At 43.9% G+C, this 17,607-nt stretch overlaps 3 protein-coding genes across 6 annotated transcripts; 2 read left to right on the plus strand and 1 right to left on the minus strand.

The window, feature by feature from the left end:
- Nucleotides 1-1,134: 1,134 nt before the first annotated feature.
- Nucleotides 1,135-3,389, plus strand: LOC120818415 (overexpressed in colon carcinoma 1 protein homolog). The gene is made up of 6 exons (XM_040175459.2): nucleotides 1,135-1,343; nucleotides 1,784-1,808; nucleotides 1,993-2,028; nucleotides 2,146-2,222; nucleotides 2,472-2,544; nucleotides 2,908-3,389. Exons 1-5 carry the CDS (start codon nucleotides 1,280-1,282, stop codon nucleotides 2,525-2,527), a joined length of 258 nt encoding a protein of 85 aa, XP_040031393.1. The 5' UTR covers nucleotides 1,135-1,279; the 3' UTR covers nucleotides 2,528-2,544; nucleotides 2,908-3,389.
- Nucleotides 3,390-3,399: 10 nt separating this feature from the next.
- On the minus strand, nucleotides 3,400-8,497 carry dclre1c (DNA cross-link repair 1C, PSO2 homolog (S. cerevisiae)). Of its 2 annotated transcripts, XM_040175450.2 has the most exons (15): nucleotides 7,963-8,497; nucleotides 7,803-7,854; nucleotides 7,548-7,632; nucleotides 7,242-7,301; nucleotides 7,087-7,142; nucleotides 6,894-6,995; nucleotides 6,709-6,781; nucleotides 6,269-6,409; nucleotides 6,083-6,184; nucleotides 5,759-5,895; nucleotides 5,536-5,590; nucleotides 5,233-5,321; nucleotides 5,015-5,112; nucleotides 4,761-4,847; nucleotides 3,400-4,676 (listed from the first exon to the last, which is right to left on the minus strand). In XM_040175450.2, exons 1-15 carry the CDS (start codon nucleotides 8,069-8,071, stop codon nucleotides 3,925-3,927), a joined length of 1,998 nt encoding a protein of 665 aa, XP_040031384.2. In that variant the 5' UTR covers nucleotides 8,072-8,497; the 3' UTR covers nucleotides 3,400-3,924. The 2 variants fall into 2 exon arrangements, with proteins under 2 accessions (XP_040031384.2, XP_077956640.1); XM_078100514.1 differs by lacking the exon at nucleotides 7,548-7,632 and having other exon boundaries at nucleotides 7,963-8,211.
- Nucleotides 8,498-10,470: 1,973 nt separating this feature from the next.
- tmem243b (transmembrane protein 243, mitochondrial b) lies at nucleotides 10,471-17,195 on the plus strand. Of its 3 annotated transcripts, none has more exons than XM_040175456.2 (6): nucleotides 10,471-10,699; nucleotides 11,774-11,821; nucleotides 13,366-13,679; nucleotides 14,056-14,106; nucleotides 14,613-14,717; nucleotides 15,118-17,195. In XM_040175456.2, the coding sequence occupies exons 3-6, from the start codon at nucleotides 13,602-13,604 to the stop codon at nucleotides 15,235-15,237; spliced, it is 354 nt and encodes a 117-aa protein (XP_040031390.1). In that variant the 5' UTR covers nucleotides 10,471-10,699; nucleotides 11,774-11,821; nucleotides 13,366-13,601; the 3' UTR covers nucleotides 15,238-17,195. The 3 variants fall into 3 exon arrangements, with proteins under 3 accessions (XP_040031390.1, XP_077956642.1, XP_040031389.1); XM_078100516.1 differs by lacking the exon at nucleotides 10,471-10,699 and adding an exon at nucleotides 10,979-11,187; XM_040175455.2 differs by lacking the exon at nucleotides 10,471-10,699 and adding an exon at nucleotides 11,022-11,542.
- Nucleotides 17,196-17,607: the final 412 nt, after the last annotated feature.

Below are 17,607 nucleotides of genomic sequence, written 5' to 3' on the forward strand. Positions count from 1 at the left end.
TGTTCTAATAAAGTTAGCTGCAGGAAAGCATAGCCACAATATGAATGTATAACAGAAACACAATGAGATATGTGCACAAAGCAGCAACAAACCACGAAACATTTCTAATGATAATGATAATTAAATTCTCCATAGACAATGTTTGTGGAAACTGTTTAATTTTTAAACACAAAGTTGTTTATCATTTTTAACCGTATCCTGATCCGCTCATCACGCTGCTGCCGCAACAAATGAGACCTGAATTAATAAATATAATTGTTGTGATTATATTGTAATTGGGTTGAAGATTAACAATTCAAGTCCTTATGTTTTTTTTCCTCACATGAACATGAACAGTGCAATAAAATAATTGAGATTATAATTAAGAAAATATGTTTTTTAAGTTGTTCAGGAAAACCCCAAACCGGTTTAATACCATGTAAAAATTCAGTTATTAATAACTTATTAACTTCCTTCGCTCAAGCCTAAAGGACTAATTGTGCTTTAAAGAAGTTAATCTCGCCCCCCCAAAAAAACCACATCATATTCTCACCGGCAATGAAGATGCTGCTCGTGCGTGAAGATTCTATACAACTAATTCATCACACAAAACACCACATGATTATCTGTGATCTCTTTTACAATGTCCCTGAACCCCTGAAAGACCCCCTCCCGAGTTCTCCAGAGGCTAAAGGTTCTCAGTAGAACCCTCATTCTTCTGTCGCCGACGACTTTGTCTCCCCACATGCGTGTGTTTCCCACGTCACGCAGCAATCCGCTGAGTCAGCTGACCTGTGGCGACGTGGCGACGCTGGGATTTACAGCATCTGTGTTTGATAATAAACGCTCCCGCGTCGGGCCTTCTCCCGTTTACAGCATCCCCTGCAGCCCGAGGGTTTCTCCTCTTCTTAAGCTCCAGCTTTATTCGATTTAGGTCAATTATTAAAGTCTGTGTTCCCTCAACAAACGTTCTGCCTCCACCGATCCCACTTAAATCCACTTGTGTTCTGCGAAAAGGTAAAAGATTCAAGGCGACTAGCGTGATGATTTTAGAGCCAGAGACACGCACTCTGCTTCTTCCCCCCCCCTCCTCCCTCTTGTCTCCGTCATCGTGTCTCTCCTCCCCGCTGAGAGGTGGAGCGCACTGGGAGGAGAGAGGAAAGGAAAGGAGGAAATTGGCAGGAAGGACCGCGTCGCACCTGCCGCTGCTGCTGCACGGCTTCTTCGTTTCTCCTTCCTCTCACCCCCGCCCTGTTCTTCTCGTCCTCTTCTTCTGTGGTGTCACAGCCTCAGGTGAGCGATGGGATGTGGGAATTCCTCGCCGGCCGCCAGCAGCAGCAGCAGCGGCGGCGGCAACGCTGGAGGTGAGAAAAGACCTTTTGTTTATTCCGATCAAACTTCATCCGTGTTTCAGCTTTAAGTAATTTTTTTTTTCTGTCAGACAATTCTGTTAAAAGGTTCAGTTTGTCATTTTTGTTCACCGTGTAACACAAAAGGCCAATTTTGAAGGCCCTGAATCAGTCTGAATGTTTGTGAAGGGTATCAGAGGAGCAGAGTTCAATGCTCCGTCCTTACTGTTCATCCTACATTTCCAACCTAATGTCTGATTATTGTATAAAGTTGTTTTTTTTGATTGGATATGAACCGCATGCTCCTTTTTAAATCTTAAATTTTGCTTCAAAATGCCAAAACAATAGGAGACGTCTGCAAATTCAAATAAATATGAAGGTCATCAGTTAAACGGGAAAAAAATAAATAATTGGATGAATATTTAAACGTTTTATTTCCTCTGCTGTGACTTCAGGACGAGTCGAGTCTTCACCAAAGATGTAAGTTCATTTTAAACCTTTCACGTCTCTCTGGAAAAGATCACACACACATTTACAAACACGTCCGCGTTGTTTGACCTTTCCGGGATGTTCTCTGCTAACGTGGAGCTTTGAATGTGTGTGCGTGTGCGTGTGCGTGTGTGTGTGTGTGTGTGTGTGTGTGTGTGTGTGTGTGTGGTGACAGATCAGAGGAGTCTGTGGCCGAGGATGAAAAAAGGAAGTGAGTGGTTCAGTTCGCATTTTCCATCTGTGGATGTCACATCGGTTTATACGTAAATAAAGAAATGACTTCTAAAAAATATATTTCACATTTTGCATAACGTGTTTGTGTGTTTAGGAACTATGGAGGTGTGTATGTGGGTTTCCCTGCAGACCTGAGCAACATTCCCAAAGCACAAATAGGATCCCTCAGAGGTAACACACACACACTCACACACACACACACACACACACACAATTTCCTGTTGAGTCTGCAGGGTCATGATGGCGTGGGACAGAGGAAACACTGATGATTTCTTCACAATCTGCATGTGTTCCTGCTTTGTTTATTGTCTTGTTTTTTAACCATTATGCGTGTGAGTGTGCGTGTGCTGCACATGTAAAACACGTTAGTGACTCACGTGGTTTAATGTGTGTGTTAATTAATGAAACGGGCGTCCACAGAGCAAGAGAGAGACGTGTTGTCCCTCAGGAGGCCTCTGTGGGGGGACGGATTCTAATTCTAATGAAGATCCAGGTGTGTGTGCGCGCCTCCTTCAATGTCTGTGTGTGTGTGTGTGCGTGCGTGTTTGAACGTGTGTGTGTGTGTGTGTACGTGTCCCATTAACCAGCTGTGATGTCAGTGTGGTGTGAAAATACATCTGCAGGTCCTTGAACCTTCCGTGAGGATCAGAATAACTTCTGTTGTCAGTATTTGTACCTGGAGAGTGAAACCGTGAAGGGTTGATTTTATCATTTTTTTATTTACTTTATATACATTTTGCTATAATGTTCCTACTTTACAATCGAGTTGTATCATAACTCATAAGAACATTCTAATCTCCATCCTCTCGTTTCGACCGGTCGAATGAATCGTGCTGCTTTCCTTTGGGACCAACAGAAGAATGATGACGAAGGAGTCTCAGAGGGGACGTGGCAGAGGACACTGACGTAAGGACCGACTATCACATCTGAAAGCACATGGAGGGAATATTCACCCAATAAAACTCATAAAAGACCAAAAGCAAGCATTTGTGTTTCTCCAAAGCCGGACACACTTCTGTCCTCTTCATCCCCAAAAATAACAAGAGCACGTCGACGAGCCGCCGACTGCGCTGAGCAGGACTCCACGGTGACGCTTGCACCGTTGCCACTGGCAACCAGTTATTGGCCTTTGGTTTTTTTTGGCGACCACTTTTAACACTCAAACATCTACGATGAGATTCAAAGTTTGTACTTTTTCCTTTTTTTTAATAATCACAGTATTTTATTTAAAGATTGTTTTCTGTAGATTGAATGTAAGTTATTTAAAGAGTGGGAAGTGAGAACGTGTTGCAACAAGTTGATTGGTACAAATACGTTAATAAAATAGCACAGAAGTGACTCAAGAGGATTTGTGTCGTCATTGAACAAGTTTATTTGTCAAATGTAAAATGTTGTTACACATTTTGGTCACAATTCTGCAATAATCTAATTAAAAATAATCTTTATAAAAAAAAAAAAATGAACATCTTAAATATTTACAAACAAAGTTTTGCCTCTTTTCTCATAACGGAATATTTGATTTGTTTGAACTGGAATAAAGTAAATGCATTGATATGAACAGTGAATGATGGAAAGAATTCAGCTTCACTAAACATGTTTCCATGTTTCAAAGGAAGTGCGTTCAGCCCACTTTGTCGTACAAAGGAATGCCTGATCTGGTTCTTTGCACAGGCGCATTAATGCATGCAAGGCAGGTGTGCATATAAAGTGCATTGGAATAAATGGTGTGTGTGTGTGTGTTTACATGCTGAGGTTCATGTGGTTTTGAGGTCTAACTGAAGCAGAGGAAGCGCGTCACCTGGACGGCGGGTGAGGTGCTTACAGAAGCTCATTTGGATCAAACCAGCGCTCATCGTGACAAAGAAACGTTGCCCTAACGGATTCCTTCACATGAACCTTTTCTGACGACCACTTCCTCCCCTGACGCCAGCTTCCTGTACAACTGCGACAGGTCATCGGGTTGAGGCACTTTTGACTCTGGCGTGGACGGGATATCGAAATCAGACGACACCTGCGACCCAGAGAGCTCCTCCGGTTCCGATTGGCCGTAGCTCTCCTTAACCTGAGACACGGCGTTGGTCCAGGGGTCTCCTTGGTCCCGCCCCCCTTGCTCTGGTTGGAGGAGCAGAGTGTCGGGCAAATACGCGTCCAGGTTCTGCGAGGAATGATTGGACAGCGAGGCGGAGAGGGTGAGGCTGAAGTTTTCTTCGTGATCCGGGGTTTCCTCTTCGTCACCGAACAGGTCGGGGCTCTGGGAACCAGTCATTTTGGAGGGGGCGGGGCTGGGGGCGGAGCAGCAGGAATGTAATTGGCTTTTGAGGCTGTTCTGGCTGTCAGTCAGCACCTCCGCTGTAAAGAAGTCGTCCCATTTGGGAGGATCAGAGGAGCCGCTTCCTTCAACCTCAATCTCCTTTTTCTGGTCTTCCTTCACCTCCTTTATATTCTCCTTTCCTTCCTCCTCCTCCTCCTCTTCTTCCTCTTCCCGCTGATCATCTTCCTCCTCGTCGTTGGACTCGGTGCAGTCCACGAAGTCCCGAGCCCCGGGCTTCGTTTCTGTGACCGTCAGAGGGAAAGAGTCCATCGGGTCCGCAGGCGGCGCCGTTTCCGGGCGACTCGACGCCTTCACTGAGGTTGGCAGAGATCAAAAATAACACTGAGTGAATGCTAATCAATACCTTTGTCATGGTAGAAGTTAAAGTGATTACGCACCTCTTTTCATGTCTTGGTCCAGCGTTGTCTTCTTCCTCACTGGCGCCAGGTGCCGCCCGCCAAAGAGCCCGTCATCGCTGTCCGAGTCTGATCAGAAGAACAGACAAGGAGGCGTAGAAACGTTTCCCCGCACGAGAAATCACTTCAACACGCAAAGCCTGACGTGCAGCATCTCATCACAAAGTTCATGGACCAGAGCCCAGAGTCTCTACACGTCTGATGCAAACAGTGTGTCCTCAGTGTGTGTGTCTCACCGTGCGCGGGTGGCTCTGCCGTGCAGCGCTTGAGGACTCCCAGAGGTTTGTATACGGACGCCGCGTGGTCGGACTGTTTCCTGCACATCAGCTTCAACCTGTTCACACGCAGTGACGACATGATTAGTGTTTGTAATCAACACGCCGGCTTTAACGTCCCTTTGATTGTTGTCGCATATTGATGCAATCTTCTCGCGACAGAAGTCGACGCCACTCACATCTGAGTGACCTCGGTCAGCGTCCGGCCGATGGGGACGACACTCGGGTAGACGTTGACTGGCTGGAGGTACGACAGGAAGTTTTTAATCTGAAGATCAGAAAAAGGAACATTCAACATGTGTGTGTGGATAAACAAAGACACCAGTAATCAAATATACCAAGTGGGGAAACATAAGCCTCTTTTTTTAACATTTTAGCAGAACGCTACCAGCTTCTAATAGAATGTAGCAGACTAATATACCGTCCATGTGTGAGCAGCCAAGTAGTCTGCTTTAATCATTTAAATAAAGAAATGGAGGCACCTCTGAGTAGGAGGAGTGGAAGCTGAAGCAAGCTCTGTAGGAACTGGCTCCCGTCCTGGAGACACAACAACACAAAGACTAATTCAGGGCTCATAACGTCTGAGGGGGGTTAATAAAGGAATTCTTCTTTCACCAAGCATCTTATGCCTGAAAGATGAAGTTATGTAATCAGAGGATTCATATTTCCACCAACTCTGGATACGCGTTGTGAACCTGCGCTCACTTTATGATAACGCTGGTTTTCCTCATCCTCTCTCCGAACCACATGGTGGACGGTTTGATGCTGATGATGTGGAGGGGAGTCCCGTCGGGGGCTGAGCAGCCGCACGGCAGTCGGCTGCCGTGGAGAAACTCCTCATCCTGCACGCACACACAAATACATTTAAACAAAGGGGTTAATTAAAGGAATTAACAAAGAACAACGGGCGTCACAGACCTTGAACATAACAAAATATGTTTCTGATAAAACAGCCTTGAACGTCTTTCTGCTTTAATCCTGGTTTAAAGCCGAGAGGAACCCTAGACTGACACGCTTGCAGAGCAGCACCTTCGGGTGTCGACAGGCGTGGATCTGCGTCCTGCGGTCGGTGGTCACGTAGCTCAGGATCTCCGGCATCTTCTTGAACATCGCCAGACTTCTGACGTGGATCTGAGGGCAACGACCCGACAGCACAATGTTCAACATGAATGCACGCTGGGTCTGCTCGTTCAGGTAGATCAGTGTTTGCGTCACCTGCGTGTTGAACTCCTCCCCCAGGTTGGTGAACAGGTATTCGTATCCATACGCGGCTTTACAGTTGAGCCAAACCACGTGATACGAACTCTGACTGATCCAGTTTCCAACAAGCTCCGAGATCCCGTTCAGACAGACCTCCTGCACACACACACACACACACCTTTAAATGATACCGTTCAAACACAGATACACACTACAATCAATACACAGGACACACACTTCATATGGGCTTTATCAGCGAGGTTCAAACCACATCATTAGTTTCTGAATAGATTCCTGGCACCAAACAAATCCACTGCATGTAGCAGTTATTGTATTTATCACTTAGTGTGAGCATTTCTTCTTTTACATTTTCCTAAAATAAACAGTTTCTCTTCGATATCACTCAGGCAGACGTTAAGACAACGTGAATTCTGCCCCGAATATCATAAACCTACCCGAGTGGGAATCTGGTAGAATCGTGGGTCGTAGAAAGTGGAATCCAGATAAACACTGTGAATATCCTTCACTCTGCGTGTGGAACACGACACAAGAAGGTTTAGCTGAAGGAACATTGTTCAACGGCCACAGTGAGAGCCTAGCGCTTTTACTATGGAGGGAAACTGTGACACAGAAAACACACCGGCTGCCAGAGTGCAGATGTTCTATTCTCGAGACGTCTCCAGCTGCCAACCTGAAGTCTCCTGTATACAGCACGTTGCCATGGGAACCCTCAAACAGGAACCTGCACACACAAACGCACCGTTTCACACTTTCACGTGTTCATAAACAAACGCACACAAGATGAAGGAGCATTTTAAACGGTTTGGACTTGCATAACAGAGCCGGGACAGTGGCCTGCGGGAAGCAACGTGACCACAACGTCTTCTTTCTGTCGAGGAAGCAATGGACAAGACGGTTAAAGACAATCAGCTGGTGGGGACACGGCTGATGAGCTACATGTGTAAAAGGGACAACACCCGGGTTTTACCTCTCCAGATGTCTCGTCGACCAGAGAAATCTGAGTTGGGCTCTCCAGCTCCAAGGGAACCTAAAGCATGACAGAAAGGCAAAGTTATTCACAGAAGAAGAGTCAAAACCGTCAATCAAAATACTAAGTAGAATAAAACACATTAAATAAGCCATAATATTCCATAGTGTACAAATATCCAAATGTTTTGAGCAAGTTGCCAAAACATCTTGTCAAGTCTTAATAGCCTGATTGTGGGTTAGAAGATGATACTCTTAATTACCATTTGCATACACGGTGAATAAGACAGTAACAGATTGGACTCACAATGTATTCCTCCCAGAAGGAGTACTTGGGATTGCTCAGCAGAAGCTCTTTGGTCACAAAGGAGCAGTAGAGCCTGACTGTACGACTACAAACCCAGAGAGATTACATTAATACGAATTTAAAAGGTTATTATCACTGTTATGGCATGACATCGTTGCTTTCAACCGTGACTGACAGTTGCTTATTGGATCAAAGATTCATGATAAACCCACTTTAATACATAGTAATTTGAGCCAAAATGCAAGTAAACTTCACCTGAACTGCAGTTTTCTCTTCAGTTTTGGTCCCTTTAGTCCTTTCATGTGATCTGTCAATAAGAGAGAACGCGGTCCTCAGTGAGAGCTGCATCTTACTGCACATCAGCGGTTAGCTAAAGGCTAACACCGGCTGATGGTGCTAGCATAGCGGACCTCACCTTTGTGACAGTGCGAGAGGAAAAAGGCGCGGGAGTATAAGTTCTCCCGGTCGAACCGGTCCAGAGACACCGTGGGATACTCCTTCATTCGACCCGCAAAGGAACTCATCTTCTGACCGAAGCCTTTGGTGATATCGTGTGAGAGTCGCCTCCAGCGGACGGAGCATATTCCGTCTGACGTCAAATCGTCTGTTTGGGGTTTTTCGTTTTTGCCCACCAACTTCAGTTCATCTTCTTCTTCGTTTCTTTTTATGGTAGTTCAGATGCGTTTAACTGCTGTCAGCGCCATCTACCGTCTGTTTGCCTACATGTATTCTTCTGTGTTATTAACTAACTACGACTATACCTCGTTCAAACGACGTTTCAACACTTTGCTTTTATCTTATTAAATGTATATTTAATTTTCCAATGCTTTTCCCCCCCACACTCGCCGAACACCTGAATCATGTCTAGAATATTGAACCAGTTAGTTGTTACACTTATCCCGCCAAAGCAAATTTGCGCCATCTCCTGGAAACCTTCCGTCCTCCAACACAGAAGAAGAAAGTTCACGGTAACCAGGCAACCGAAGCTAACTATTGCCACCGGCTAAGCTAACTGGCGTCTACACATAAACCAATTTAAAAATAACTCATGTAAGTAAGTGTTACCAGTCTTTGGATTAAATAGGAGCGTTAACGTTACGTGTGTCTATAAGGGAGTAATGTTAAGTGAATGAAGTTACTTCGTCTTTGTTTTGTAGCCCGAGACGCGTCAGTCTCATCTGACCTCATTCGGACACTCAGACCTGCTGCTGGTTGTTTGTTTGTCAAATTTGCCTGATCTTCCTTAAACAATTCGACAAAATATGTATTTACTTAAGTCTGGTGAAGTCAGAATGTAAAACCGTTTTGCTTTTGTGTTATGGAAAACAAACAAGTTCATCCTTTTTAACCATAAAAGGCAGTTATGTATTTCCTGCTCCAGCCTGAGGTTAATTAAGAGGGACTGATGGGACAGTTACAACCTTAATTATAAGGCATTTTCTTGTCACGTCTTGTCAGTAATTAGAGACGAGCCATAAATGTAAGAACTTGTGCGTTTCCGTAACATCTTCCAGCATCGCCGCTATGTCGACTGCTACTGATAACAACTCCAAGCCCCGGGCTATGAGCCGAGCCAAAGAATGGACGGCAGAGGTGGAAAACCTGTTCAGATTCCAGCAGGCCGGCTACAGAGACGAACTGGAGTACAGACAAATCAAACAAGGAGCCTTGGTAAATATTCTAATATGAATGTGTAGTTGTGTCATTGATTCCCAAATAGCAGCACCAATCTCACAATTTTTTTTTTTTTTCAAACTTAGCTTTCTTAGGGAAAGTTTAATGGCGGGCCGGTATTGGAGGCTTTGGGTAGCAAAGAGACAATCAAGGTGTTTGAGCTTCTGAATTTGGTGCAGAACATACAGGCACAGATTCTCTGCACATGAATGAAAAACGTTTTCGAAACATGTCCTGCTGTAGAATTATTTCATACTTTCATACTCCATGTTCTCAAATAAAAACCTGCATGAATGAAAACAGATGTGTATGGAGCGTTTGAGTCTACCAGTCAGCAATTACGTTCTTGAAATTTCACTCAGAATATTTCTGTATCCATAAAGTGTTTGCACATTTATTTACAAGCAGCAGCAGCAGCAGCAAACAAATCAGTGTTATTAATTAATAATTAAAAGACATTAACTCTACAGCATAAAACTGGTTATAAGTGTTTCCCTTTTCCTTTCTTCCTCTAAAGGTTACACGAATTCCTGTGAAATAACAGGTCCTACTACTTACTGCATGTAAGACGTCAAATCAGCTCTAAATATCACGCGTGTCTGCGTTTCTGTTTGTTTCTTAGATTGACAAATGGCCAAAGTCCGGCTTCGTGAAGAAGCTCCAACGCCGAGACAACACAGTCTTTTACTACAGCAGGAAGAGGGAATGTGAGGACCGTGATGTCAACAAAGTCTTAGTTTATTCATATTAAGGTGTTCTACTTCTGATGAAAGTGAGCTCTGTTCAGTTTACAATGAAGGATTTTAAAAAACGGCCCGTGGGAATTGCTTTTTGTGGAAACGTGTGGCTGTGTTTCTCTTTGAGCAGCGTCTGTGTCGACATGATTCACCTCAAAGTCTCAATCTACAGCAGTAAACCAGACTGGAGTGCAACAAAGACAGCAAGGATGCTCTTTCTTTTTATTTTACCCCTATATTGTTTGATGTTATGTTTATTTGTAGTTGAAGACGTCACAAAGTGGTTAATAAAACTACGTCATGTTCACCTGAAGTTGTACGGATTGTTCTGGCACCGCTAAAAAAGTGTGATTAAATTACATTTCTACTGTAATAAAATATATATTTTACTGCATTTGTCTGCGGTTGAATGAGGAGAGATTCCGTATTGTTGATTCCACGTCAGCGTAACTTATCATGACGTGTTTAAAAATGTGACTGAAGTTTTTTGCAGATTAAACAGCAGGCCCGTCACACTCTCCTCATGTGATGGTAACATGAGGGGGGAGATTATCCATGCAGCCCACTTGCTCTCACATCAGAGTATTTTTTCTTCGGATGAAGAACACATTGCCTTGCTTAGAGAATAAGACATTCATGTTTCAATATCTTGTTATTTTAACAGTTGACCCCTTGGGGCTGCACAGAAAAATATACGAGCTAAAGGGAGGACACCCTGCTGCGCCATAACAAGCAGGGCAAGTGAGTAGGATCATATTAAATCAAATGTTTGCAGCTATAAAAAAATGTATGTCTACATGTATGTGTGACCACTTTTAATTCTTATAAAAGCACACTAAATTACTACGATTAGATGTCATCTCTGAGGTTTATTCTCATTTGAAGTCTGCCATCGTGTTGGTAATGCAAACTATTCGATAAACTTCCGACGTCACACACTTTTCAGAATAATACTTTTTTTTTTTTTTAAGATTCAACGCAACTTACATCCTTTAAATATACAAAAGGTTCTTCCCAAATAAACAAATGAACGCAATAATAAAACATATTCTCATGCGGCGTAGAACGCGTTACTTTCTGAGCGAGGTTCGGCGGAGCTCGTGTCGGCCCAACGGCCGCTCGCCTTCCCCTTTAACGGCTGCGACCGGAGCGACCGGGCTTATTGCCTTTAAGTCACCCCGGACCGGCTCGTGTGAAGTTATGTCCCCGGCGGAGTCACCTTTCCTGAGGCGAGTGATCAACTTTAGTCGATTGGAAGAAACGGCCGCTCGTCGGCGTCCTCGCGCGGGTCTTTAAGACGTTATCGACCACTCTGCGGGGGGCGGGGGGGTTGTTAGCTTAGCTTAGCTCAGCGAGCCGCTTCACAGTTGTCCTCGTAACGTTAACGCGTAAAGCTCAAGTGAACGTTAGCTAACGAGTAACGCGAGTGGAGGTGTAACGCTGATCCTTCGCGTGTTAATAACCGCATAAAACGGTGGATTTATCGCCCGCTCAACAAGGGACGCGGTCCGGTAGCGTCGCGCCGTCGCTTAAGGCTAACGGGCTGTCAACGTTAAAGGTGTTCGCTTAGCTTTCGCTAGCAAGGTGAGCTACTAACGTTAACTATTTTGTGCCGTGATTGACAGCTGTCACAGAAAAGTGTGTGTGTGTGTGTGAGAGAGGGGTTGTTGTTTTTTTTATCTCTTCACCTCTCAACGAAAACGTGCTGCTAATGTTTTGACCGCAGCCGCTCGATATCTTCTTAATCTCTGAGGCTTAATGTGGATCCAACAAATGGACATTGTCCCCTGAGTGTCTCTTCCTCGGTCTCTGCAGGTCTCGGTGCTGACTGTCGCTGCACTGACATCCACCCAGAACCAGGAGGTAAACAAGTTCTTACCCTGTTTTCAAATGGCTCCATCTGAAAAAGGCATTCAATCATCTTCATTTATTAATTGCAGCTTGTTTTCGACGTAAACCTTTCATTTGCTTTTATTTTTGACTTCGTAATATAAAAGAAGGTGATCAACCAATTAGTTGATCAACAGAGAACTAATGAGGAACTTTTTGGATCTTCTCAGTTTCATACGTAAACTGAGTTTCGGACGTTGTTTTTCTAAAAATCTTCTATGAAATGAAACTGAATATTTAGTTTTGTCGCTGTGACAAGCGAATCTGTTTTCTCTACTTCTTCATGGCATATTTATTAGCGCTTGTACACTTTAGATGATCTGAGGGAATTCTTGTGTTGAGCAACCGATTAAGAGTATCCACATTTTTATTCATTTCCTACACCAACCTGCTGTGAAATGACAGTAATTAGTGGTATTTACTGGATTTGTATAAACCGTCTATGGCGGTGTCACATTTTCACCTTTGGCCCCATTTGAGACAAATATTTTTCTTCTTAGCGCGGTTAAGTCTTGTTTCTAAGAAGCCTAGTGAATCACAAGGCTCTGGAGCAATGGAGCTTTTATGGCGCCTCATAATGAAGCTGTTGTTTTCCGCCGGGTGTTTTCTGCTGAGAAATCTCTGCATGGCTTTTATTTCCCTTTTGACCCAGAAAGCGAGCAGCAGCGGCCGCCTTTGTGGCCGACGACGTTCAACAGACGTGTTTAGCAGACTCCCGAGTGAGAGAACCTCTCTGCAAAGTTATTACTCAGCTGTGTCCCACGTGAACTTTGCCACCAGCTGTGCAAACTGAAACGGGATGTGCTTCAGTCCGTATCAACGTGCTGAGTCTGAACTTTCCTCTGTCTTTGGCTGCTTTTAGCGAACACTGCCGTCTGCAGTGAAGTTCCTTCATTCCTGCGAAAGGACTGAACTCTGAGCTGTGAGCAGATAAAGAATCCTCAAATTCCTCACGAGACATTTGGCAATATTTACTGTATTAAATCCGGGCTCAAAGGATCATAACTCAGGGCTGTTTGGTTAATCCAAGGCCTCTTAAACGATCTGTGGATAACCCCCCCCCCCCCCCCAAGTTTATTAAAGGGTAAAATGATGAGCTAATTATGACTTTCATCATCAATTGATGTGCAAGAAAAACAGATTTTTTTCCTTTGTAGCGTAATCAGCGTGTTGTAAGACTTTGGTTTCGTATCAGCTTCCTCTTTTAAACCGCTATCATCATCATCATCATCATCGTCGTCGCTACTCTTCTGTCTTCTTGAAAGATGGCACTGACTTGTGGTTGATCTCACATCTGGAAATGGAGGAAGTGAAGCTGAATGCTTTTTATTTAAATCGTTCTCTGTTCTTGAGGTTTACCCCAAAATAATATTTATGGCAGCAAGTAAATATCATTAGATGAACTTATTTAACCATTTTTAAAATCAAAGGCCCTTTGATTTAAGATAATTGTCAAAGTAAATGAAAGGTCTTTTCTGTGGTCTGCCTGAGGAGTTCACTCCCTGCTTGTTTCACAGGTAACGTGACAAACCCCCCCCCCCCTGGCCTCCGTAATGGCCCCATCGGGCTGCTGACCCCGGCGGCTTCCTGCACGCCGCGCAGAGGGCGGCGGCTAGGAGCTAGCTTGCTCGTTAGCGTCGCTAACATGCAGCACAGGCCCGGCGTCTCCAGGAGGCGGCACTGCTGAGAGGCGAGAGGCCTGTGTTTGTGCGTGTGTGTGTGTGTGTGTGTGTGTGTGTGCGCGCGCCGGGCAATGGATGACTTCACCACCAGGACGTACGGCACCAGCGGCATGGACAACAGGCCTCTGTTCGGGGAGACCTCGGCACGGGTAGGAGGAGCCTGCAGGAAGTGGTTCGATTACGCCCTGATGGATTCTTTTAGTAAACGTCCTCGCTGTCAACCACTTTATGACCAACAATGGAGCTTATAAGATTTTATACATGGACGTTAAAAGTTTCATAAAGAGAGCTGTCACAAGCATTTGAATACTCTGAATTCAGAAAAGGCTTCTTCTCTTAATCAAGAAGTTAAAAGCAAAACAATCAGGTCTTTCACTGTCGCTATTGTGTCAATGTGAAGTTAGGCGGTGCCGACGTGTTCCCCGATATCTCATTAGAAGATATAATCATCATAGTGTTACATCCTCATTAGAAACATGGCGCTGATTTTAGTTCATTGTTTTGAACTGTTTGTCTTTCCTGCAGGATCGGATCATCAACCTGGCAGTGGGGGGGTTCACGTCTCTGGTCGTTCTCGTGAGTTCAAATCTTCTGGATCAACGTTGTGCCGATTTATTTATAGACGTCGATGTTGCACCCGGATTTTCATCTGTTGGGATGAAAGCTTTTGTATCAAACGAGATCCCCAACCAGCACTAAACAGAAGTAGATGTTAAAGCAGTTATTATGGTTGAGGCCGGACTGTGTTCATGCTTTTTATTTTTGATCTGACCTTCCCCCTCAAACAGCCAGTGAACGTCTCTCCTGCTGATATCGTGCATTCTCCTTACTGACACATCAAACTGGTTTATTTTCAGATTCTACTCATTTGTGTTGAGTGTTGAAAATCACTTTCCTAGTCTGTAAAAATCCCTCTATCCAATATCTGTTGCCGACTAACGTAGAAGGAAGAGGGTGTTTTGCTGATCATGTGCTGCTACACACAAAATGTCTAATAATTCAACACACACACACAGAGTGTGCTATTCTTTAAAGGAGCTCGTTTCAGACATTTGACATATCGGTCCTGTTTTGTGTTGCAGGTGACTGTGATCAGCTCGTTTGTGTTCCCCTCGTTGCCTCCGCGGCCGCTCAACGTCTTCTTCGCCGTGTGCATCTTGTTGGCGTGCGGATCGGCGATAGTGCTGGTAAATCCCTCCTTCATCCCGCCGGAGGAATCGCAACATTTATCACGACTTTGCTGCAGAACGACGGATGCAGCAGATTTTATTTTACTGACTTTTTATTTTGTCATAGCCATGTTTTTGCATACTTTTGTTTTTTTCTACAGATTCTTTGTGTCGTTTTGCTCTTAAAAGCTGCACAACGGGACTTTATTTTCTGTTGCTGTGAGAAAAAGATTTGTGAATAAAACGTTATTTTACATATAGTAAGAAACTTGACATTTTGAGTATTTTAATGAGAAATCATACTATAGAATAAGTAATCTTAGGACATTTCTTTTGCTATTTTTTGCACTGAAGTCTTTGTCAGCGTAGTTGTTAATTGTAAAACTTAACAAGTGCCTTTTCCTGTTTTCCCCCTCAGATATTTTGGTACCGGCAGGGCGACCTGGAGCCCAAGTTCAGGAATCTCATCTACTACATGCTGGCGTCCATCTTGCTGCTGTGTCTTTGTGCCAACCTCTACTTCCACGATGTCAGGTAACGACGAGGACACCAGGAGGAGGACAAAGAAGAAGGGAGGACATGGCCTTGGCACGTGGAGGACGGACTACTCGGGGAGACGCACACTTGAAGGAATGAATTTCCCAGCTGAGCTGCAGCAAACTGAAGATTCTCGGATCAAAACCAGAGAAGCGTTTTGGTTCCAGTGGGACGAAGACGGCCGGACTTGGTGCTGAAGCATAATGAACTCCACACACACACACACAAGGCGTCAGTGTAGAAACCAGGATGTACCGTTCGAGGCCATGAGGCTGCCTGGAGGATGTTTACAGGAACATAAAGATCCTTAATCACAGTCGGATCGTCGCAGTAATGAGCTCTTCAACACTTAAAGGAAACATCCGCCCTTTTATCCCGCTGCTTTTCCTCCGGCTGAGTCAGGTTGAATTTTACGACTCGCCTCTTTTAAAGCGATATTTACAGTCGTTTTTCTAAAGTAGCGCTTTGGCGTCAGAAAATCCTGAATCACTTGAGCTGGACGGCGAGGACGGCGCTGTGGGTGGTAGATAACGGAATGTGCCCCAATTCCGTCCTACATCCGACTACTGTGGCGTCAGTGCTGCTACGTAGACCGTTTTACAGTCGGTTCACTCCATGTGAAACTTCTCCATCAGGGACAAACAGGTTCTTACAAAGATGTGATAGATTTGTGCAGCTGTGAGCGACGCCTCAGATTCCTTCATGCAATGCATTGTGGGTATACGCATATTGTAATTATATTTAACGTAGTATGAACTGTATAATTGGGACACAATCAAAGCTTTAATTAATGTTCAGGATCATTTAACGAAACATCAAGGAGATTAAATATCTATAAGCTGCCAAACTATTAGAATACAAGTCATGCAACTCGATTTATCGGGAAACCAAAATGCAATCATGTAAAAGAATATTTTAAAACCCGATTCTGTATTTTGTCTCACACTTGAAGCTGGAACCAATTGATGCCATTATAGGAAAAAAAATAAACCGTTTTGGAACTTAGTGCGGAGGTTAATATTCAGAATATAAAGATTAAAATTTCACAGGGAACAAATGTATGTTTTTTTCTTTTTTAAAGAAGTGTCTCCTCAAGATCCGGATGCTTCTGGTTAATAGCTAATCAGTATTTTCTTACTGCTGAATCCGATTTATTTCCATGAGGTAATCTGCTGCAAGCAAACCACCCGGAGTGAAGGCTTTTAAAAATCAGCGTCTTTTGCGTTTTGCCAACATGATTTTGTGTTTAATTTCAATATGTTGCACTGTGGATGTGATCGGGGTGGATGTTTCCCTTAATGAGCATGTAAACACGCCGACTGAGCTGTAGCACAAACATATATGCAACATTCACATATGCAAACAACGTTTTTATTGTCAGAGCTTCTGATTCTCACAAAGTCTTGCGTGACACTTTTGTCAAAGTTGTGCACACGCACACCCTTCAAATCCCAGCCGGGGATTTGCAGAAGCAGCCTGGAGTTCACTTCCTTTGGGTTTACATCAAGAACGACGACGGCGGCACGTCGGTTGTGTCAAAGACGTTTGGTTCGCAGGTTGGATTCACGTGGAGCAGAAAAGCTGCAAATGACGAGTGAAACCGGCTTTAACGTCGGCCGCAGCATCGTGTTTTCTACGTGCAGTACCAAAAGAAAGACTTGACATTCATATTCAAGAAACTTGATTTGATGCCGATTAAGTTATTAACTTTCTGCCAAATCTATTCCCACCGCTATCTTTATTCCACGTGTCATCAAATCCCACGGAAATACCAGAACGTGGTAGAACACAGAACACGAGCAGATTCAGATTCTGATTCTTATCTTTAGCTTTACGTCACGTGACCAAAGTCTTCTGCACTGAGCGGGAAAACAAAGCCGACTCAAACCGCCACGACTTCAGGATTGTCAAAGCCATGTGGTCCTTTATTGGTTTTATGTAATAAACAATTTACCCAGACTGCCTCTGTACTTCTTCCAAATGTGTGACAGTTTACAGAAACAATTTTAAATTAATAAATTTTAAGTGGACACCAGAGACTTTGTTCGGCCATTTAAAACTAGCAATAAAAAAGGTTTTAATTTCCATCATTTATGTTGGTGAAAATATCCCCCCCCCCCCCCAAATTGTAGCTATGGCACCGTTACTGTTGGTACATTTAAAGTTACTATGTGAAGCTTGATGAAAAGGTGTTCACATGTAAGATACAATTCAATGGCAATTGCAGAATTCAGACCCGGTCAAATCGGCCATGTTCCAAATAAAGTGGGGGAACATTTTCTGTTTCTTTATTTTCCTGTAGATTTAAAAGCAGCCGTTCAAGGAAATTAACCAGAAACATGTTGCGTTTAAATCATCAGCCAACAGTGTA

The sequence above is a fragment of the Gasterosteus aculeatus genome, chromosome 4 (genome assembly GCF_964276395.1).
Source record: "Gasterosteus aculeatus chromosome 4, fGasAcu3.hap1.1, whole genome shotgun sequence".
Lineage (NCBI taxonomy): Eukaryota > Metazoa > Chordata > Actinopteri > Perciformes > Gasterosteidae > Gasterosteus > Gasterosteus aculeatus.

Bases quoted from the DNA above. Each gene is read 5' to 3' on its own strand.
- tmem243b (XM_040175456.2), top strand. From the start codon at position 13,602: ATGGATGACTTCACCACCAGGACGTACGGCACCAGCGGCATGGACAAC. The intron at 14,107-14,612 runs GTGAGTTCAAAT...TTTGTGTTGCAG, and splicing joins TCACGTCTCTGGTCGTTCTC to GTGACTGTGATCAGCTCGTT. The intron at 14,718-15,117 runs GTAAATCCCTCC...TTTCCCCCTCAG, and splicing joins GCGGATCGGCGATAGTGCTG to ATATTTTGGTACCGGCAGGG.
- LOC120818415 (XM_040175459.2), top strand. From the start codon at position 1,280: ATGGGATGTGGGAATTCCTCGCCGGCCGCCAGCAGCAGCAGCAGCGGC. The intron at 1,809-1,992 runs GTAAGTTCATTT...GTGTGGTGACAG, and splicing joins GTCGAGTCTTCACCAAAGAT to ATCAGAGGAGTCTGTGGCCG. The intron at 2,029-2,145 runs GTGAGTGGTTCA...TTGTGTGTTTAG, and splicing joins GCCGAGGATGAAAAAAGGAA to GAACTATGGAGGTGTGTATG.
- dclre1c (XM_040175450.2), bottom strand. From the start codon at position 8,071: ATGAGTTCCTTTGCGGGTCGAATGAAGGAGTATCCCACGGTGTCTCTG. The intron at 5,322-5,535 runs GTGCCTCCATTT...TCTGATCTTCAG, and splicing joins TCCACTCCTCCTACTCAGAG to ATTAAAAACTTCCTGTCGTA. The intron at 4,848-5,014 runs GTGAGACACACA...TCTTCTGATCAG, and splicing joins GGCAGAGCCACCCGCGCACG to ACTCGGACAGCGATGACGGG.